The 23,585-nt window shown below is 40.6% G+C and overlaps 1 protein-coding gene across 4 annotated transcripts in view; it reads right to left on the minus strand.

The window, feature by feature from the left end:
• Positions 1-23,585, minus strand: part of NIPAL2 (NIPA like domain containing 2) — a 74,158-nt gene that overhangs the window by 11,821 nt on the left and 38,752 nt on the right. For 2 of the 4 annotated variants that reach the window (XM_073794620.1, XM_019925076.3), the window contains 2 exons: positions 12,520-12,641; positions 3,555-3,651 (listed from right to left, as the gene is read on the minus strand). In XM_073794620.1, coding sequence (XP_073650721.1) covers positions 3,555-3,651; positions 12,520-12,641 — 219 coding nt within the window. The remainder of the gene's footprint in view (positions 1-3,554; positions 3,652-12,519; positions 12,642-23,585) is intronic. The other 2 variants (XM_073794619.1, XM_073794618.1) reach the window with 1 other exon arrangement.

The following is a 23,585-nucleotide window of genomic DNA, read 5'->3' on the forward strand; positions in this document are numbered from 1 at the left end:
GTTGAGTACTTCCAAGTTTTTTTGAGGGCGGGGGTGGTTAATGAGGATGGGTGGGAATACCAAATTGTAATGCAGTATCATTCTAATGTTGTAGATATAAAAGTAGAAAGTACTTAACATATGCACAGAAAAAATGGCTAGAAGAAACTACATCAAGATACTATCAGTGGCTATCTCTAGACAATGGGATTATGAATAAACTTTAAACTCATTTTTTAAACTATAAAATGTATACATGCCCATTTACAAAAATATGGAAAATGCAGAAAAGTCTGGAAAGAAAAATAAAAATCACCTGTAATCTCAACACTCATCCCCAAATCTTTTTTTTTTTTTTTTCCTGCGGTACGCGGCCTCTCACCGCTGTGGCCCCTCCCGCTGTGGAGCACAGGCTCCGGACGCGCAGGCTCAGCGGCCATGGCTCACGGGCCTAGCCGCTCCGCGGCATGTGGGATCCTCCCGGACCGGGGCACGAACGCGCGTTCCCTGCATCGGCAGGCGGACTCTCAAGCACTGCGCCACCAGGGAAGTCCCCCAAATCATTTTTAACATTTGAGACTCTCTGTAGTTATTTTTCTATCGCTAAGCACAAATATATTATAACATGTGAATCATACAGTATATACTACTTAGGAACCAATTTTCCATCACCATTAAGTATTTTCTATGCCAGTAATTATTCTTCTAAAGTATGATTTTTATTGGCTGGAGAGTAAGCCTTTGTATGAATGGGAATGCCTTTTGGGAACTCCTTACTCTTAGATATTTTGATTGTATCCATTTTTTTGGTATTAAAAATGAAACTGTGATGAATATCCTTGAATACAAATCTTTGTATATCATTCTGCCAATTTCTGTAGGAAAATCACCGAAAGGGCAATTACTGTGTTGACAGCCACTGTTCTTCTGAAATCTATTGGTAAACTATCTTCTACAGAGGACCAGACACACTCCCATAATATCATGCTGCAGTGCTCAATTATATGAATTTTTATATTTTATATTAAAATATTTTAGTTTCTTTTTGTCTTTCTCTGTTTTCTTAATTCTCAGCGGTAGACACGTATTACTTTCATCATTTTAACAGTACGATTTTTGCCCAACATGAATTATGCTGACCCATGTTTAAAAGTCAGCCTTCTCAGTTTATTCCTAGTTCTTCCTCAGAACTGATTCTTGCGTTTATTTATCGATCCATTGCTTTTCTGCCTTCTATTTCATTAATTTTTGCCTTTATCTTTACTAATTGTTCCTTTCTGCTTGCCTCAGCTTTATTTCTGTGCTTTTTTCCCCTAACTTCTTGAGTTGAGTACTTAATTGACTTACATTTAAAGCAATGAATTTCCTTCTGAATACAGCATTAGTCATAAACTATAGGTTTAATATTAAGTGTTTTCATAATAATTTAAGAAATATATGCTGTAATGAAATCGTGGTTTCTGCTTTGGCCCAGCTGCAGTTTAAGCATAGTGTTTAACATTCCCAGGTGGTACGGTTTTAGTGGTTCTATTTTTGTTATTATTTTCTGTTTTTATTTCACTGTGATCTGAAAATGTGGTCTGTACTCTTTCAACTTCCTGGAATTTATCAAAAATTTCTTTGTGGCCAATTATAAGATCAGCTTTTGTAAATGTTACACAGGCACTTGAAAGAAGGTGTATCCTCTGCTTTCTGGATTTAGAGTTCAACCTTAGAGCTGCCAGATCAAAATTAAGCATTCAGTTTCTCTAATTTTACAGATTTTTCTGTCTCCTTATTTCCATGAGCTAAGAGAAGTCTCCTACTCCTCTTATACTTATGCTAATGTAGTTTCTGAAATAGCTGCTGCCCAGTCTACTGAGGGCCCCTGTCCCCTGATGCCTCCTCCAAGCCCCAGTCCTACCCTGATTAGCAACTAAATACTAATAGGGGAGCCTCCAGGATCCTCTGTTGCATTTACTGCTTCTGCCCTGATTTTAACTTAGATGGTAATATAATGACCTTCTGCTTTCTTTTACTTTCAATCTGAGTTACCTTGTTTAGATGAAATTGATGTATGAAGTCAAAATATTTCACAACCAGCAGAGGCCAGTCAGAAAGGGTGATGTTTCAATAACCCTTACAGAGCTGAACCAGAGGAAACTGGCTGAATCCAATTTCAGAATCTTTTTCAAAATCAATACGGGAATTTTTCTCAAGTACAATTTGGAAATCTTTCTTTTTCACTTGGTAAACTTACCCCATTTACATTTATGATCAAAGCTGATATGTATGGTCTTAATTCTGTTATCTTACTTTCCTATTTAAAATTTCCTTTATTTTCAATATTTTCCTACATAATGTGCATCTTTTCTCTTAGTTTGCTTTTGTTCTCCCTACCTGGTAATTTGGAAGAAAAAAATATAAAGTTTCTTTTCTGTTCTTTTGATTAACCACATACCTGAACATGTTCTAGAGTAAATTTGTTTCTATAAGTAACTATCACAAATGCAACTCTTCCAATTCAAAGGAGAGTTGATGAAATGAAGAAATGAAACCTCCAGCACCTCATGAACATGGGAGCTGCAGCTGCCTCAAAGGTATGAATACAATGTACAAAGTTAGAGTTAACAACATGTGATGGATGGGTCATCTTAGGCAAAGAAAGAATTATAAATAAATTTTTGAAAAGGGAATTTCCCAAATGATTAGTGAGATCTCCTAGTGTTGATATATATGTGTGTGTGTGTGTGTGTGTGTGTGTGTGTGTGTGTGTGTGTGTGTATATGTATGAGAGAGAGAGATACAGAGGAGTGGGGAGGGAGAATAGATTTAAAAAGATATAGAGGGCTGGGCTTCCCTGGTGGCGCAGTGGTTGAGAGTCCGCCTGCCGATGCAGGGGACACGGGTTCGTGCTCCAGTCTGGGAGGATCCCACATGCCGCGGAGCGTCTGGGCCCGTGAGCCATGGCTGCTGAGCCTGTGTGTCCAGAGCCTGTGCTCCGCAACGGGAGAGGCCACAACAGTGGGAGGCCCGCGTACAGAAAAAAAAAAAAAAAGAAAAAAAAAATATATAGAGAGAGGGCTTATGTAAGCATCAGTTTTCAAATCTTATAAGGTGCCTCTGGAGAAAAAGGAAACGGGTAGTTAAATAATGAATGAAAGAAATGTATTCAAGAAAATCATACTGCTTACATTTGTTTCATATTAGCCATGTTTTAAAGTTTTTTTTTTCTAAATGTAAATAGGATAGGCCTAGATAACTTCTGATACAAAAGTTTCATTTGGGTTTATTCATTTGTTTCTCTTTTAATATTCTTCAATTATTTACTAAGAAAAAAATCCCCAAATTGTCAGAGAGCAAATAAAATTATCAAGAAGTAAAAATCCTTAAATATATTAAAAATTAAACATATATCAATTGCAGCAATGGACATGCAAAGTACAATTTGCGTAACTGAGACTCAGTTTCTATAGATCAGAATTGAAAAGCAGAAACAATGAGAAAAAATAGAATGCTCAAATATTTTCCTTTAAACTCTTTTATGACTTAGCATGGCTACATTAGATAATTAGAAAACAAAAGAATACCCTTACCTAGAAGTGCCACGAGGGTTAGCAGAATCACAATGTGTTTCATTCCTTTCCTTTTATGGAAATATAGGAGAATGCAGAAAATGAGTATTTCTAAAATCTAGAAATGAAAAAGATGAAAAAGAGTAAAGTGTAAATTATTCTATCCGAAGTCTTCAGAATGGCACACTTCTCTTTTTGATTTTGCAACAACTATCAGATGAGGGTTGAGGATGACTGGAGCTCCTAAGGACAATTATAAATATATGAGAACAGCATAAGGAGCCTTAGTGATCCAGACCTAGAGTTCTAACATCACCTACATGGCAATGATGCCCAAATCTAGACCTCCAGTCCTGACCTCCCAACTCCAGTCTCATTTATCCAGTTGTCTACCAGACATTTTCACATGCTTTTTTTTTCTTTTTTCTTTTTTTGGATGCGTTGGGTCTTTGCTGCACATGGGCTTTCTCTAGTTGTGGTGCACGGGCTTCTCATTGTGGTGTCTTCTCTTGTTGCGGAGCATGGGCTCTAGGCATGCAGGCTTCAGTAGTTGTGCCATGCGGGCTCAGTAGTTGTGGCTCACGGGCTCTAGAGCACAGGCTTAGTAGTTGTGGCCCACAGGCTTAGTTGTTCCACAGCATGTGGGATCTTCCCGGACCAGGGCTCAAACCGGTGTCCCTTGCATTGGCAGGCAGATTCTTAACCACTGGGCCACCAGAGAAGTCTGACATGCATGTTTAACAGCCATAACACACGAATATGGGCAACACTTAACTCTTTTTTGTTTTTGGCCGCATTGTGTGGCATGCAGGATATTAGTTCCCTGACCAGGGATCGAACCTGTGTCCCCTGCAGTGGAAGCACAGAGTCTTAAACACTGGACTGCCAGGGAAGTCCCAACACTTAACTCTTTATTTATTTATTTTTTGGCTGCGTTGGGTCTTCATTGCTGCACGTGGGCTTTCTTTACTTTTGGCGAGTGGGGGTTACTCTTCCTTGCGGTGCACGGGCTTCTCATTGTGGTGACTTCTCTTGTTGTGGAGCACAGGCTCTAGGTGTGCAGGCTTCAGTAGTTGTGGCCACGGGCTTAGTTGCTCTGTGGCATGTGGGATCTTCCTGGACCAGGGATTGAACCTGTGTCCCCTGCATTGGCAGGCGGATTCTTAACCACTGCGCCACCAGGGCAGTCCCCAACACTTAATTCTTGGTGGCCTACCTTCCCTACCTGTTCCTCCTGGGCCTCCACCCTGTCAGGAGATGGCATCACCACATGCCCTGCTGCACAAACTGAAAACTCCTCCTTTTCCCTCATTCCTCGCCACCCTCTCTGACTACTGCAACAGCTTCTACTTTGTCTCTGATTTGACTCTTGCCTCTTTACAATCCAGACATTCAGCAGCAAGAGGAGTCATTTAAAAATACAATTTGGGGGCTTCCCTGGTGGCACAGTGGTTGAGAGTCCGCCTGCCGATGCAGGGGATACGGGTTTGTGCCCTGGTGCAGGAAGATCCCACATGCCGCGGAGTAGCTGGGCCCGTGAGCCATGGCCGCTGAGCCTGCGCGTCCGGAGCCTGTGCTCCGCAGCGAGAGAGGCCACAACAGTGAGAGGCCCGCGTACCGCAAATAAAAAAAAAAAATACGATTTGGATAATGAACTATTTCATTCATAGAGAGTATATATGAATATACATATCAGGTATTTACAGTAATGTGACAAGTACCATTGTGCCCTCTACTCAACCTGAGAAGCAGAGCCCATCAATCCCTGTGAAGTCTCTCGTTCCCAATTGCACTCCCCTCCTCCTGCAACCTCCCCAGGAACCGCTACCTTGAGTTTTCCATTCATTTTCTTTATACCTTATCACATTTCTATGTATCCCCAAATGACGCCGTTTATTTTTGCACACTTGTTCCTTATACAAGTGGAATTATACTTGCTTTCACTCGCTTACTGTTTTTTCACTGTGCATTATGTTTATGAGATTCATCCAGGATGATACATGTAGTAAAAATAGAAATTAGATCTAGTCATTCTTTGCTTAAACGTCCCAGCACGTTAAGAATAAGCGCCACACTCCCTCCTGGATTACAAAGCCCCAGTTAACTTCTGGGACCTCATCATCTTGTACGGCTGGCTCCTGGATGGTCCAACCTGCACCAGCCACAAATGGCCTACCCCTCCCCGCCAACCCCTGCCACACCGCTGAGTCCTTTGAGGTCCTCAGATTGCTCAGTTTTGGGGCCTTTGCACTAAGAGTTTGCCCTGCCTGGAATGCTCTTTCCCTGAGCTATTGTTTGCACAATGACTCCTAGTCACTCAGCTCCCCGGAGAGATCTTCCCAGATCGTTCTGATCTCACAGAGCCACCCAGTCATCCTATCACAACCCCGACTTCAGGCGGCTACTGTAGAGTACTTTATCATGACCTGTTCGTGTGGTGATGTGTTTCTTGTCTGTTTCCCACTAGCACATCTGCTCTATGAGAACAGGGACCTTTTCTGCGTCCAGTGCCTGGAATACAGTTGGTCACTCAATAAGTATTTTTCAAATTAATGAGTAAATTACACCTCATATTTATTATGAACCACTTGCCAAAAAACAAGCCTAATGTCTAATAAATTGAGTGTTCAATAAGTATTAATTGACTGAATGTCTAAAATTTTCCTGCCTTTAAGAAAATTAGTATAATTTTGAGTTCTCAATTTTATTTTTGTTTTAGCTTTTTTTTCTTTTTTGTAGTCCTTAAGATAACCTGAAGCATAGCTTTTTTTCCCTCCCCCCCAAAGAGACAGTATCTCTGGACTGAAATCATAAATATGAATGTTTACATTGGACAAGTGAAAATACCAGCATTAATTTTTTTCTTAAAAATGACTAGAGTTAGGGACTTCACTGCTTTCAGGGCTGCATTTTACTTATGGAGCCCTAAATAAACATGTCTCTTCTGTTCTAACTCAAGCGTTTGCTTGTTGGTGTGTTTCTCCCTTTAATCCTCTGTGGGCATGGAAAGCAGCAGGACCATATCTTCCTCATTTAAAAACCTTTTCATCTAATACGGAAGATTAACTCATCCCTTAGTCTTTTCTTTTCCTGGCAAATTAAACCAATCGTTTTAACTCTTCCTTATAGCACTTATTTGCCAGACCTTTAATTTAATCAAGTCGTGCTACAAAAGCTATTCAACTCCTCTCTCTTTGCTTTCCTGAAAGCTGCCATCGAAACCGAAACATCCCTCTCGGCTTGGTCTCCCCTCCACCACAGTTGTCCATTTCTCATGTGATACAATTACAGACAGCTCCCAGCACCTTTCGGGACCGCTGTTATTTGTGGCTGGAGGGAAGGAAGTTTTTCCTGCACTAAGGTACAGAGCATGTTAGCTAAATCTGTTAGCATGCCAATTATTAACATGTTTTGGGGGGATGATGGTAGTTATAAGTTTTGAAAATCATGTATGACTTTTTTTTTTACAAACTCTATCTCTGTGGCTTCAGACCTATAAAACATGAGTTCCTATTAGTCACAGAATGACTGCCGTTGCCCTGGGTTCTGTCCTGTGGCAAGAGATCACAGAGCTCCAGGGAATAAAATATTCAAGCAGCATGAGTTAATGTTAATTTTTTCTTTTCTAGTAACATTTTCTCTCCTCTCTGGAAAAATCAATATCAAAGAAGCTGTGACCTCTGCAGGTTGTTGCGACTCAGGAAGAGGCTGCTTTGCTGATTGCGATCTCAGAGGCCAGAAATAATAACAGCACCTAGTGCATGCTTGCCACATGCTTTACTTGTACTAATTCATTGAATCCTCACAACAACCTCAGGAGGTGGGCACTATTACTGTCCTCATTTTACAGATGGGGAAACCAAGGCTCAGAAGGGTTAAGTGGTACAGCTCTGGAAGGCAGAATTATGCCCCCCCTCCCACCCCAAGATGTCCACGTCCTAAACTCTGGAACTTGTGTGTACGTTACTTTACACAGCAAAGGGGCTTTGCAGATGTGATTAAGGCTATGGACCCTGAGATGCGGAGATTATCCTGGATTATCCGAGTGGGCCCAGTGTAGTCACAAGGGTCCTTAAAAGCAGAGAACCTTCCCAGCTGTGGTCAAAGAGAGATGTAACATGAGAAAGACCCAAGTCAAGGAATGCTGGCTGCCTCTAGAAGCTGGAAACGGCAAGGAAACAGATTCTCCCCAAGGGGCGCTCTCAAGGAATACGGCTCTGCCAATACCTTGAGTTTCGTCCATGAGACCTGTGTTGGACTTCTGACCTTCAGAACTGCAAGAAAGTTAATTTGTGTTGTTTTAAGCCACTAAGTTTGTGACAATTTGTTATGGAAACAATAGGAAACTAATTCAGGTTTGGGTACCTGAAGTCTTTCCAGAGGAACAAAATTTTCAGGATGAGTTTTCTGAATTATTCTGGGTTTTCTGGATTCATCCTCCAATTTGATTTAAAGGCACGCATCACCCTGTTTTCAGTGGTAAAAAGGGCACTGGCAGTCCATGGGATGATGTGACAAAAGAGATACACAAAATGTCATCACTGGAAACCCTAGTCTTACTACCAGAATCTGAGCCTGTGTTCACCTCCTTTTCTCTCACCGAGTTCATTCTGAAAGTATAGCCTTTGATATAGCTGCCTTGTCCAAAAGAAATGACCTCTGCAAAGGTTCTCTCTGAGGCCAAGCCTGGACAAAGGTCTGATACTCGGAGGTCAGCTTGTATTAATTCTGCTTGGAGAGCTGTGTGGGGAAATGAACTGGAATGTGCACCCCAGAAGCGGATGACCCGGTTTGGAATTCTGGCTCTGCCACTTCGTATTTAAGTGACCTTGGACAAGTTACTGAACCTCCCTAACTCAGTTTCTCCATCTGCCAATATCTAGGGCTGTTGCGTAGGTGAAAGACAGACCGTGGTCGGAGTGGGCATAGGGCTCAGACTGCTCGGTGAGGTTGGCTACCGCGGCCGCAAAGTGTATCCTAGCGCAGACCTGCGAGTGGCTACTTCCATTCAGACAACAAAGCAGATGAACCTCGTGCAACAGACATGGAGGCTTTGTACACACATAGTTTTCTCCCTTCAGGTTTTAACACCCGCTGGTGGGTTGTTGAAGCAGCTTTTGCCAGAAAGGCCAACTTAATCATCTGCTTCGGGGTAGAGAATTACACCAATCGACAGGCTGGGTCCCTGCTTCGGCTGATTTAATTTTTGGTCTTGTGGAGAGGAAATGAGCACGATGCAGATTATTTTGTGAAGGATTCTATGTTCACAAGAGAGGTTTCCATCTGAATCGTCTACGGGGAAATCTGGGTGGGCAAAACAGCCACAGTCAAGCCTGCCAAAGAGCACGAATTAACTGAGGCTCAGAGCCACGTTCCCTCATGCGGGTTCTGCAGAGGCATTAATAGCTGCTCCTCAACAAAAGGCCCTTCAAGAAAAGGGCCTCGTGGTCATATAAGTCTGGGCAGGGCAGGATTCCCAAGGTTAAGCCTGTCTCTTTCCTAAAGGACTTCTAGTTTTTAACTTGCTGGTGGAGAAGATGAATTTCTCAGGGGGCCATGTATGTTTCATAGCCTCTCTCCAAGCTAGTTTGACCTTGCAAACTTGATTGCTCTTTGCTTTTTGGCAAACAGCAGGTGGGAAAGTCTGTTTTAGTGGGTGAGCAAAGGACACTTCATTCCTCTCTGGCCAGTAAACACCAGGCTCCTCAAATCGTCTTCCTGCCCAAAAGAGTCCCAGCTCAGAGGGTAGGCTCCCGGGCCTTGTTTCTGAGGCTCTGACTTCATGGAAGCCTTAAAGGGAAAATGGATATTGACCTGGGACAGGTCAACACATGATACAAGGAGATGCTATTAACTAGTCCGTAATATGACTTTACAATCCCCTTTTGAGATATGTAAAATGTATTCAGACTTAAAATATTTTTATTCATTTTATTAGTTATTTGATCAGTCCCGAAAGGCAGTTCAGGTGTTGCATTTATACTTGGTGTAATACAAAAACTGTTAGATGAACATACTTCAAAGAATCATCTTAATTACTGTAATTATGATCTTTGCAATTATGGTTTGCAGAAAAAGCACAGACTCTGCCACGCTGAAGGATTAAATATTAATTATGTAGATGTTTAACAGATTTAAACCAAACTTCAGCTCAAGATCTTAGTATGTAATTGATAACTTCTAGAGCCTTTAGAGATGCAACATATAATGGATTAAATTCCAAACTGAGATAAACTAAGATAATATAGATCTATTCCCCTAAGAGTCTAATGCCAATAGTGCTATCCAAATGTGACTTTATTAAAGGTTTATTTTATGCTATCTTATAAATATCTGGAATTATTTACATTTTTGGCAACATTTACTTTCAAAGATACTTTCATTATTTTACAGGAATATGGGTCTCTCCCAGGACTATAAAATTCCTGCTTCAAGAATTCTCCCCTGTATTCTAGGTGGCTAATAAGTTGAATGAATTGTGAATAAATGAATGAATGAAGAGCTAACTTTGGAAAATGGAAAAATGCAATTAATTTCATAGTACTTTTTGCGTGGAACTATAAGGTTTAAAAAGGTAGTTTTGTTCTTTAAAGATGTTTTCTATGGTGTTAAAACGATATAAAATACATCATCATCAAACAATGCTGTTTATTCCAGGAAATAAGTCTTGATGCATCTTTAATCTCCCAAGGATTCAGCTCAGGCTTTTAATTTTCTGGTCACAGACTGTGACCCTTTTCTTACCGGATGAAGAATTTGTTTTGCTTGTAGGCAAAGAATAATAATGTGTGGGTAGGACATCAAGTCTAGACTATCATGACATGCTCAATGAGCCCTTCTAGTGCTTAGATTTGATTGATGAAAGCCTTAATAGTTAAAGGACTGGGTACGGTGGACAAGTAGGAAGATAAAATAGGGGAGGGGGAGACACAAAGTATGACAGACCTGAGGAAACCTACTCTGAATTGGGAAGACCAATCCTAAAGTTTGATGGAGGGCAGGGGTAAGGGGAACCTTCCAATTTAAGAGAGGAGGGAGTTTAGGGGAAAAGATATTGAGTTCAGTTTCTGAGATGTTACTTTTGCAAAATCTATGGAACGTCCAAGCAGGGACGAGTAATAAGTAGACAGATGAGAACACAGCTTTGCGGCTTAGAAGAGATCTGGGAAGGAGATGCAGGTCTGGATTTGGAAGTCTTTCTAAAGAATGATGGTGGTGGAGTGGGCAATGAGATCACCCTAAAAAACCCTGGACAAGTTTGTAGCACAAATAGATAAAGAGTGGATGGCAGAAGAGAAGGAGTTACCTACCAAGAGCCTGGGATGGACTGATCAGAGAGGAGGAAGAGAAACAGGGAAAACAAACCAAGGAAGCCCGGGAAGAGAGAGATGTAAGGAGAAGAGAGTGGACCATCAGGAAGTGCTGCACAAGGCTCAAGAAGAATCAGGACCAAAAAAAGCAATTCCACTTGGTAATTCGTGGGGAGGGGGCTACTAGCTTAGGACGAGTGAGGAGTGACCAGGAGCTGAGAAAGTGGAGGGGAGGGGTCTACTAGCTTAGGACGAGTGAGGAGTGATCAGGAGCTGAGAAAGTGGAGGGGAATAAATCTTTGGTGGTGTTTAGAAGGGAAATAGGATAGTTTATTAAAGGGGGTGTAGAGTATGAGGAATGTTTGTAAACAGAGTGTCTCTGTTGAGTAAGAGAAAGAAGTACAGTGAGAGACTATAAAAAGAAAAGCCCTATAAACACTTGTGTCCCAGTGGTCAGAATTGTATATCAGAGACGGTAAAATATATAGGATTCTTATCATACGACTAGGAAGGGCCACACCATAGTGTAATACCACGCAGTTCCTGCTGTAATATCCTGAGTTACATCACACTGACAGCAAAGCTCGCGTGTCTCTGCAAATGCCAATGTCACACGTTTAAATAATAGGTATACAGCAGGATCATAGTATTTTACCTGTTTCAATGGCAGAGCACTGGACCAGATAGTTTTTTGAGGTCACTTCTAACCCTAAAAATGTTTGACTCTGTGTGCTTTGATTATTTTTATTGAATTCACAACTCTTGATATTTTACCAATTCGGTTCTTGGTTAAATGCTCATTTAGACAATCCCAGTTTTCTTCTTACTGCCTGCCCTTCCTAGAATATTCTTATTCTCCAATCTAAACTGACTTCTGTAACAAGTTACATACCAACCATTTCAATCACGTTCTCTGTACCAGGGGTCCCCAACCCGTGGGCCTCAGACCTCTACCGGTCTGCACAGCAGGAGGTGAGCGGCGCGAGAGTTCATCTGCCACTCCCCATCGCTCCCCATCACTCACATTACTGCCTGAACCACACCCCCACCCCCGCTCCATGGAAAAATTGTCTTCCATGAAATGGGCCCCTGGTGCCAAAAAGTTTGGGGACCACTGCTCTATCCCCACCGGATACAGCCATTGCATCAAATAAAATATCCCAATTAGTGGCTTCCAATTTCTACATCAGCTCATTCTGTTCTCTCTTTTACACATCTCTCAGTATTGTCCTACCCGCTGTTTGCTTCTCCTAAGACAGGCTACTGCATTGGTGTCAAAGAAAGCTTTTTTGAAGGGAATACCTATCTTGGATAAAATTCAGAGAAGTAAAATATGTCTTCAGGTACTTTCCTTTGACCTGGGAAAAGAGTTTTTTTGTTTGTTTGTTTTTACTCTGAATTGTCCTAAAATATGTTGCTCTGGAATTTGCCGGATTAAATTCCATTAAATTGTGGAAATTGTTCCAGTGATAGGTCACCCCCAAGGACAGAATGCCTGGGAAATGGGGGTGCTTTTATTTAGTGTTTGAAATACTTCAGTACTGGTCAAATATATTTACATTTTAATGAGATATTAATGCTGAGAAGAAAAGATTATATTAGTTTTCCAGCATCTGCGTGTACCAGTGGTCTAGATAATATTGCCTCTGTAACAGTAAAATTTTTAGAATTCTTACCCCGTAGGTCATGAACTGCCAGCCAACAAAGGAATACTGTACTGTTCTTGCAGAGATATCCTGAGTTATATTTGGAGCAAAGTTCACCAATAAATATGTTCCTGCAAATGCCAGTGTCATACCTTTAAATAAAATTGAAAAGACAAACAAGTTGAAAGGGGACATTTAAGCCTTTTTGTTTATGTAAACATCACCTATAGACTAAGCATTACTCGTAAAGGTCCATGTCTATTAAAATACGATTCATCAAACCATCCCCAGATAGCATCATGCATTCACCCAACGGCATTACCTTTAAAGGGGGATATGGGCTAGGGAATGGATGCGGTAGGACATAAATTCTGATTTTTCTCTGTTGTTCCAGATGAATCCTGGCTTCTTCAGAGAAGCTTTCCTCAAAGATGGGGAAGATCAGAACGCATGCATATGGAGACATGAAAACACATCCAACCTGGCTGTTTGTTTCTACATGGACCAGTAAGTGCACGATGAAGCTAGATCCATCTAGATCTAGATGGCAGAGCCCAGAGAGTGTGGAAATCCATCATCTGATGATGATCTACTCTGCACCTAGTCATCTTTGGGTCCTTTACACACACAAACTTAGGTATTTTACACTTTGAAACTCTGGTAAATGAATACCTTAATCATTGCCATTTATTGGAACCCTTTTAGTAGAAATAACGGAGGTGAAAGATGACTCTGCTGTAAGATTTATTTGATCCAATTTAAAGTCTAGAATTCCAGGGATAGCTTGGTAAAATACCACACAATAAACCTATGTAGGAATGTGTTACTGTCATCACCTTAACGTTACTTATACTGTAATAATGGAGGAAGGGAATGTGTGGGGGAGGAGTGGCCACAGAAGAAGGGGACTTGCCTTTCCAAATAACATGGAAAACTGCTTATTTATTAATAATTAGCAGCCTGAGAAAAACTGGTTTATGTAGCATTTTTCGGATAGCACACACGAAAACATAATTCAACCTGTTTCACCATTGAGGTCAGCATTGTTGTGTATATAATTTACAACCAGCAATCACTCCAACCTGAAACAATTTGGTGTGTCTATAAAATCTCACAATTTGAAGACATCAATTTCCTGTTGCTCTTAACCAAATGACTTAGAGTTTTGAACTCTAGTTTCTGAGAAGTCATTTGATTTTTTACACAAGCTGGACAATAGCTATTCATGGTATTGTAGGACCTATAAAATAAGCTTACTCTAATGCAACAATTTATACTGTAATACTTTGTGAATACAGAAATCACATACACAATTTTAAAAGGTATTTTCTAATGAGAATTTTTTAAAAGAAAACAATATACATTATTAAGCATTTCAATGAAAGGAAAATAATAAAAACCATACATAAGAACCTGGAAAAAATTATTGGTCAGCTCTGTCCTTTCTTAGGAAAAAAAAAAAAAGAATTTAGAGAAGAGCTAACACCTATCCTTCTCAAACTCTTCCAAAATATAGCAGAGGGAGGAACACTCCCAAACTCATTCTATGAGGCCACCATCACCCTGATACCAAAACCAGACAAGGATGTCACAAAGAAAGAAAACTACAGGCCAATATCACTGATGAACATAGATGCAAAAATCCTCAACAAAGTACTAGCAAACAGAATCCAACAGCACATTAAGAGGATCATACACCATGATCAAATGGGATTTATTCCAGGAATGCAAGGATTCTTCAATATATGCAAATCAATGTGATACACCATATTAACAAACTGAAGGAGAAAAACCATATGGTTATATCAATAGATGCAGACAAAGCTTTCGACAAAATTCAACACCCATTTATGATAAAAACCCTCCAGAAAGTAGGCATAGAGGGAACTTTCCTCAACATAATAAAGGCCATATATGACAAACCCACAGCCAACATCGTCCTTGATGGTGAAAAACTGAAACCATTTCCACTAAGATCAGGAACAAGACAAGGTTGCCCACTCTCACCACTCTTATTCAACATAGTTTTGGAAGTTTTAGCCACAGCAATCAGAGAAGAAAAGGAAATAAAAGGAATCCGAAGAAGAAGTAAAGCTGTCACTGTTTGCAGATGACAGGATACTATACATAAAGAATCCTAAATATGCTACCAGAAAACTACTAGAGCTAATCAATGAATTTGGTAGAGTAGCAGGATACAAAATTAATGCACAGAAATCTCTGGCATTCCAATACACTAATGATGAAAAATCTGAAAGTGAAATCAAGAAAACACTCCCATTTACCATTGCAACAAAAAGAATAAAATATCTAGGAATAAACCTACCTAAGGAGACAAAAGACCTGTATGCAGAAAACTATAAGACACTGATGAAAAAAATTAAAGATGATACAAATAGATGGAGAGATATACCGTGTTCTTCATTTGGAAGAATCAACATTGTGAAAATGACTCTACTACCCAAAGCAATCTACAGATTCAATGCAATCCCTATCAAACTACCACTGGCATTTTTCACAGAACTAGAACAAAAAAATTCACAATTTGTATGGAAACACAAAAGACCCCAAATAGCCAAAGCAATCTTGAGAACGAAAAAAGGAGCTGGAGGAATCAGGCTCCCTGACCTCAGACTATAGTACAAAGCTACAGTAATCAAGACAGTATGGTACTGGCACAAAAACAGAAAGATAGATCAATGGAACAGGATAGAAAGCCCAGAGATAAACCCACACACATATGGTCACCTTATCTTTGATAAAGGAGGCAAGAATATACAGTGGAGAAAGGACAGCCTCTTCAATAAGTGGTGCTGGGAAAACTGGACAGGTACATGTAAAAGTATGAGATTAGATCACTCCCTAACACCATACACAAAAATAAGCTCAAAATGGATTAAAGACCTAAATGTAAGGCCAGACACTATCAAACTCTTAGAGGAAAACATAGGCAGAACACTCTATGACATAAATCACAGCAAAATCCTTTTTGATCCACCTCCTAGAGAAATGGAAATAAAAACAAAAATAAACAAATAGGACCTAATGAAACTTCAAAGCTTTTGCACAGCAAAAGAAACAAGACCAAAAGACAACTCTCAGAATGGGAGATAATATTTGCAAATGAAGCAAATGACAAAGGATTAATCTCCAAAGTTTACAAGCAGCTCATGCAGCTCAATAACAAAAAAACAAACAACCCAATCCAAAGATGGGCAGAAGACCTAAATAGACATTTCTCCAAAGAAGATATACGGGCTGCCAACAAACACATGAAAGAATGCTCAACATCATTAATCATTAGAGAAATGCAAATCAAAACTACAATGAGATATCATCTCACACCAGTCAGAATGGCCATCATCAAAAAATCTAGAAACAATAAATGCTGGAGAGGGTGTGGAGAAAAGGGAACACTCTTGCACTGCTGGTGGGAATGTGAATTGGTACAGCCACTATGGAGAACAGTATGGAGGTTCCTTAAAAAACTAAAAATAGAATTACCATACGACCCAGCAATCCCACTACTGGGCATATACCCTGAGAAAGCCATAATTCAAAAAGAGTCATGTACCAAAATGTTCATTGCAGCTCTATTTACAATAGCCAGGACATGGAAACAACCTAAGTGTCCATCATCGGATGAATGGATAAAGAAGATGTGGCACATATATACAATGGAATATTACTCAGCCATAAAAAGAAACGAAATGGAGCTATTTGTAATGAGGTGAATGGACCTAGAGTCTGTCATACAGAGTTAAGTAAGTCAGAAAGAGAAAAACAAATACCGTATGCTAACACATATATATGGACGTTAAGAAAAAAAAAAAAGTCATGTAGAACCTAGGGGTAAGACAGGAATAAAGACACAGACCTACTAGAGAATGGACTTGAGGATATGGGGAGGGGGAAGGGTAAGCTGTGACAAAGTGAGAGAGTGGCATGGACATATATACACTACCAAACGTAAAATAGATAGCTAATGGGAAGCAGCCGCATAGCACAGGGAGATCAGCTCGGTGCTTTGTGACCACCTAGAAGGGTGGGATAGGGAGGGTGGGAGGGAAGGAGATGCAAGAGGGAAGAGATATAGGAACATATGTATATGTATAACTGATTCACTTTGTTATAAAGCAGAAACTAACACACCATTGTAAAGCAATTATACTCCAGTAAAGATGTAAAAAAAAAAAAAAAGATCTTACAAGATAATTGTTCAATATTACATTTCTAGGAAGAAGAGATTTAAAAAACCACTTTTCTAAACTTGGTATAGTAAAGTAGAATAAACACATTGAATACAATTTCAAAGTCTCAGAGACTTCCAATTTACTTTTGTGAAATCCAGATTTCTTATCTATACTGAGTTCCTCTGCCAGTCATTTCTTTATCTCATCTAACTGTATCTAGTGTCAATTAAATTTCCTTTTTAGAACATTTAGTTTTGAATGGGTAACACACGCGTATGGTAAAAAATTCTAAAGCCACACAAGAGGGATCAGTGAAAAGTTAAAACTCTCTCACACCCTTGGGGCTCACTAGGTCCCCTCCTCAAAGTTAGCTACTGCTGCTGGTTCTTGAGGTTTTCTTTTCAGAGATGTTTTAGGCAGGTGTGTGTGAGAGTGCATGTGTTTTGATTTTTTATGCAAATGATAATAGCATATTATACACACTTTTCTGTATCTTGCTTTTTTTCTACTTAACAGAACATCTTTGGAGAATGTTTCACATCATTATATGTAGGGCGGCCTCATTCTTTCAGAGTCTGCATAGTATTCCATTTTGTGGAGGCAGTCTTATTTCCAATATGGTCTCTGTTTCACATCCTGACACATCCCTCCCTGTTTCACATCTGCTTCCACATTTGCATACTGTGCCCATTTCCACCAATGTAGATCTTCACTGCATTCCAAAACTCCTTAAAAACAAATAAAATGACTGACGGTTTTCCAATTATCCTTTCAAAGTACTTTTTCACACGTATTATCTCATCTGTACCTCATGTCACTGCAAGACTAGTGAGTAACTCCGTGGCAGCTCAGGAGGTCATACGTTCTTTCTTCTTAATAATTTTAATTTCAGCAGCTTCCGACAAAGGCAGTTCTGGATAGCTGCTACCTGTCATTTTCTTGTTTCTTTGGTGTCATTTTTATTTTTCTGTGTGATTTCCTCTCTGCTTCATGAGTCATGTGCACATTAACGTTAAGTGTTTAAAAGTGTCGAAGGTAGCCATTAGCAAGTCCTTCAATAAATTTCTGTAAAACATATTTGCATCCCACCTTTTTCTAAAAGCGGCATGAAACATCAGTTCCTGTTATTTTTATTTCAATAAAGCCACAAATATTCCCTCTTTTGAAAGGCGCAGATTTCTGACTTAGGAAACTTGCTAGTTTACCTTTTGTTGGCCCATTTGACCAAAGGAGTACTCTGGAAGTATAAGATCCTAAAGGAAAGAAAGCAGCACTTGACATGCCCTTGGCCCAGGGAAATGGTTAACTGTCAGGTCAAGACCTGGATAGGAGAAGTCTAATCCAAGCTGAGACCAGCTCCACAGAATTCAAATTTCACTGCTACCGTTAGCTGGAAGGGCCCAGGCAAGTTGTTTATCCCTCTGTGATGCAGTGTCCTCATTTCTAGGTACAAATTAACTTATCATACCTGCTAGACTCCAGGAATTTGGCTCTGCAAGAGGCCAGTCTGGAGCTGAAGATGTTTGAAAGCTCATCTGGAGACCTGATGTGACAAAGGACCCTGGGACAGATCCAACTTAGGATGCTGACTACCAAGGGTCAAAGACCATCTGAGTCAAGCTTCAAACTTAATCCAAACTTGTATCTCTAATATTGTAGTTTAGGGATGACTAGGGACTGTCCCTGGGGCTGTCTCTACAGGGTTAACAACTCAATTTGAGAAGAGAAGGGCAGGATAGGAAGGACTTGGCTGGCATCTCCTGACTGCCTAGTGAAGACTTCTCTCCACTGGTCTTAAAAGAAGGCAAAAGAAAGCAAAGGACGTAACTGAGAGAACACAGAGAAGAAGAAACACTACCAGCACTATGTTTGCTACCCACTGCTAACCTCAGGGAACTGGTGCACAAAGCACCAACAGCTGGCTATTGGAGGGGACCAAAGGTGGAGCAGTCGGGCAGCAGTGGGTAAGCTGCAGGTGGGGGTCAACCATGGGATGCTGGACACGACCCACGATACAGGGATGTGACCTCATCTACCACCCTCATGCCCAGACCTGCAGCAAATACATTTTCTCATCAAATATGACTCAAGTCACATAAAAGTCTATAACGATCTGATGGGAGTTTCAGATTTAGCTTGATACAGTACACAAGTATTAATAAAATCTCTTCCTATAAACGTGTCATATGTACAAAGCAGGGAAGCAAACTCATCCCTGCTCTTTATAGTAGATAGACTAGGTATCCTGGGAGGGCAAAGGAAGGTATCATTCTTTTTTTTTTTTTTTTTTGCGGTACGCGGGCCTCTCACTGTTGTGGCCTCTCCCGTTGCGGAGCACAGGCTCCAGATGCGCAGGCTCAGCGGCCATGGCTCACGGGCCCAGCCGCTCCGCGGCATGTGGGATCTTCCCGGACCGGGACACGAACCCATGTCCCCTGCATCGGCAGGCGGACTCTCAACCACTGCGCCACCAGGGAAGCCCAAGTATCATTCTTTTTAAGTGATGTTCTTAAAACTATAGATTTCATAGACAATTGTGGCTGACATGAGAGTTATATTATGATCACCGTCATACAGGAATGTGATGATAATAAGAACTATAATAGTAATAGCTAATACTTAGCACAATTCTAAATGCTTTATACACATATAATAATTCTTACAAAAAAGCCTGCAAAAAATAACTATACCACCATGTTACTATACTAACATATACTATATGTATATTATGTATTATATAATATATAACATTGGATACTGTTAAAGTATTACTAGCCACATTTGACATAGGAGAAAATTGAGTCACAGAGGGAATAACTCTCTTGACTGGGATTTTCTAGCTAAGTGGAGAGTTTGGATTGGAACCTAGGTAACTTATTCTCAGTGATTACACTCTTCTACCTCTTGTATGCACAATGGACCAGAGCTGATGAACGGACAACTCACGGCTGTCCTTCACATTGTAGTCTCAGTGAGTGGCACCCAGGAGTTGTACTGACCATAACCTGAGGCTGGATGAAGCATCCCCACTGGGGATAGAAGGAACTGACTCCTCCTGGCAGTGGTCCCTGGGGTCCCTGACTGGCCCTGAGGTTCCTTTAGAACAGTGTCTCCAAACTGGTGTTCCCTAGAACCCAGTTTCATAAGATGGACCCTCCACCCAAAAAGGTCTCAAGTCAAATCTATTTGGAAAGAGGTGAGTTAAACCAAGTGAAATGGTTCTTTTACTGGAAGACCCCTGAGATCCTCAGTGTGTTAGTGTTCATTGTGAATCTCCTTAGGGAGGATATGGCTGTAATATTTTCTAAACATATTTGACCATTTATATCATCCTGAAGTAGTGTTTTGAGGAATGTTTTATACTCTGAGAAATGCCTGACATTTAACTGGATCCAGCTGTGAGAATGCAGCCTCTGTTTCAAGAGGCTACTGAAGTTCTGTTGCAAAAGTCTCCTATAGATACTTGTGGACTGAAGTTGAAATATAAAAGTGGTGGAAGGGAAAACAGCCTAGAATCAGGCTTCTCCTTATGCTTCTGTTCACCGGCATCTCCAACCTGCTGAGTTCCTCACCTGTGCAAGCCTTGGATTCTAGGGTCTACTTGCACAGTTCTTCCTCAATTGACATCTGATTTCCCAGCCCACCCTTCTCCTTAAGTAAAACCTGAAATCTCGTTTAGTTTTGTCCCCACTCTCTGGCTCAATGCCAGCTAGTGTTAACCGCCTTTTAGCTAGCTTCTGGAATCTGGCTTGACCTGACTTCTGGTAGCCATAAGAGTTTTAAAAATTCAGCTAACCTGATGTCAACCAACACTGCTGGCTGGTTCTCTTGGAGCCTGCTATATGCCTCCTGATCAATGGGGGTCCAGCTATTGCTTTTGTGGGCTACCAGGAGTCACAGCATAAACTGGACCTCTTAACACCAAAGGATGCCTTCCCCTCAGTACAATCTTTCCAGATTCCCTAGGCTGAAGGCAGCTAAATCCTGAAGGAGCCCTGGATTGGGAAGTCTCAATAATATAGTGAATCCAAATGGTTCTGAATCTAGCATCAGAAAGTCTACCTTTCTTGAGGCAGTTTTAAGACCAAATAGCCAATCTGTCCTCTCAACCAGAAATGATGGTTCGTTTGTCTAGATCTGCATTCTAGATACTGGCTTCAAACCAAGCTGACCTCTGGCATGGGAGTAGGAAGGAAGGAGGTGGTTTTTGTCTCACTATTAATCTCTTGACGTTCTATCTGGGGAAACCATTTATAGGTGACTTGAAATAATCAAGTTACTGGTCTCTGGAGAGTGCTGATGAATGGACTATAATTTTTCTTTTTATGATGACGCTATCTGGATTAAATCAACTAGGATCTCACAGACTATTAGATTCAGGATTTTTGATGACTAAGGGCGAAGAGGGGGAAAATACTATAATTCTGGCTGCTTGAAGGGGAGAGAAATTTGGTGCTTTTTAGAGGAAAAATAATCATTAAAATAATTTAAAATTATTAATCCACTAAGAATCAGAGCACAGTCCAAAACCTGTCATTGAGTTAATAATAGTTGGCGATTCCTTTCAGACATAGCTTTTGTGAGGTCATTTTTTGAGGCTAGTGCTGAAATGCTTCATAGCCACAGAGCAACATTTGGCAATAAATTAATTCAGCTTGTTTCCACATGGTCCAAAAAAATCTTCATTTGTTCCATCATGAAAAACAAACTTTCATTTGCTTGAAGCAGGGAAAAGTAAATGATTTTCTTTTGCACATTTTGACGATTTAGTTTTTAGCATGCTTATATGTTAATCTTTCAAAAAATGCCATTAACTACTCTTTTCCCTGTTTGATTTTAGTCCCTGTAAAGAAAAAAAAGCATTTTTAGCTTTTAATGGAAAAAGCCAAATTTTCTCAAGGCAACAGCAATACAGGCCCAAAGAAAATACAGGTGACCTAACACATTACTGAGTACAGTTGGGGAAAAGTCCTTCCCCAAGCATGAAATGGGTTATTACATCTTAGATCACGATAATCGTATGATATTGCTGTTTGGAAGCATGGGTATGGAATCGGTGACTAAATCCTTTCTTATTCCTGTGACTCTAGTTTCAAGTCAAGAATTGATCACTTTTAATTACAGTATGAAACAAATGTGACATCAGACATATCCCTGCTCAAAAAGCATTAAGTTAAAAGGCTAAAAAAACTCAGCCAGAGTTGTGCGAAATGTTACCTGGATTGCTAAAGTTCGTTAGACTATCCTAGTCAAGGTTTCCTCTCATGAACCAGTAGTGGTGGGTGGTGGTGTTAGTAATAAGGATAATAATAGCTGACATTATTGAGGACTTATTACATGACAGACCCCGTTCTCAGAGATTTACATACATGAACTCATTTAATCCTATGAGATAGGTAATACTTCATTTTCAGGTTGAGGAAATGAGGCTTAAAGAGACTAAGTAACTTAGCAAAGGTCACATAGCTTTCTGACACTTGAGACTTACCCTCACCCATTATGCTATAGCTAAATCAGGCTGCCGTTATTAGAACACCGGTCCACCACTGACTAACTGTTTGACCTTGGTTAAGTTACTAAACCTAAGTATCAGTTCTATAAATGGATTGTTCCTACATTTAAATGAGGTGGTTCATGTAAAACACAGTACCTGAAAGGGGTAAATATTTGATAAATGTTGACTGTTATTAAAGTAAGAGAAATTAGCAAAGAATTAATAGAGGGTTTTTTTTTTTGTTTGTTTTTTGCGGTACGCGGGCCTCTCACTGTTGTGGCCTCTCCCATTGCGGAGCACAGGCTCCGGACGCGCAGGCTCAGCGGCCATGGCTCACAGGCCCAGCCGCTCCGCGGCATGTGGGATCTTCCCGGACCGAGGCACGAACCCGTGTCCCCTGCATCGGCAGGCGGACTCTCAACCACTGCGCCACCAGGGAAGCCCTAATAGAGGTTTTGGTTTGTGTTTTTTTTATGTGTGTATGTGTGTGTGTTTCCTATTTCTTATGTTTTAGTATTACCTCTTGGTAATGAAGTTGATCACAGAAATAACGCCAATTTTATTAACAGGGCTTTACATTTCTCAAAGTGCATGTATCAATTATCCAATGTGACCCTTAAAACAGTCTTCTAGGGACTTCCCTGGCCGTCCAGTGGTTAAGATTCCACGCTTCCACTGCAGGGGGCGTGGCTTCCATCCCTGGTTGGGGAACTAAGATCCTGCATGCTGCGTGCCGCGTGCCAAAGATTAAAAAACAAACAACCCCCTCCCCCCAAAACAGTCGTCTATATGTGTCAGCAAACTGAGGCTTAGAGAAGTTAAGTAATACGTTGGCCACACAGTTGATAGCAGAAGTTGAATACAGATTTGAACCCTTGAGAGTGAGTTTAATTTATATCCTTTGATGTCGAGCTAGTATACTGCTTTTAGCAACGTTTAGTTGGTCGGGTTTCCTAAGTATAAAATCAAATCATTGGCACCTATTGATATTTCTGTTTCTTCCCTTTCTATAGTTATGACTTGCCTTAATTTTTTCCCTAATCCTCATTGGCAGTGGTTGTAGTACAGTATTACATAGAAACTTGCCGTACTTTTTTTGTACCTTTGTCAACACTTCTCGTGTTATTCCCTCTGTATGTCTTTCTCCAAATGCTTGGATGTGGCCCATGCCTGTCCTATTCAGCTGTCAGAACTGATTCAAATGGTACCTCTGCTGTAGAAAATTCTCTCTGAGCTTCCCAGCTAGAGTAATCTCTCTTTATTCTAAACCAGTGGTTCTCAACCGGAGGCAATTTTGCCCCCCAGGGGAGATTTGACAGTGTTTGAAGTCATTTTTGGTAGTCATAACTGGGGCAAAGTGTGCTACTGGCATCTACTGGGTAAAGGCCAAAAGGGATGCTGCTGAACAC

The sequence above is a fragment of the Tursiops truncatus genome, chromosome 17, assembly GCF_011762595.2.
Source record: "Tursiops truncatus isolate mTurTru1 chromosome 17, mTurTru1.mat.Y, whole genome shotgun sequence".
NCBI lineage: Eukaryota > Metazoa > Chordata > Mammalia > Artiodactyla > Delphinidae > Tursiops > Tursiops truncatus.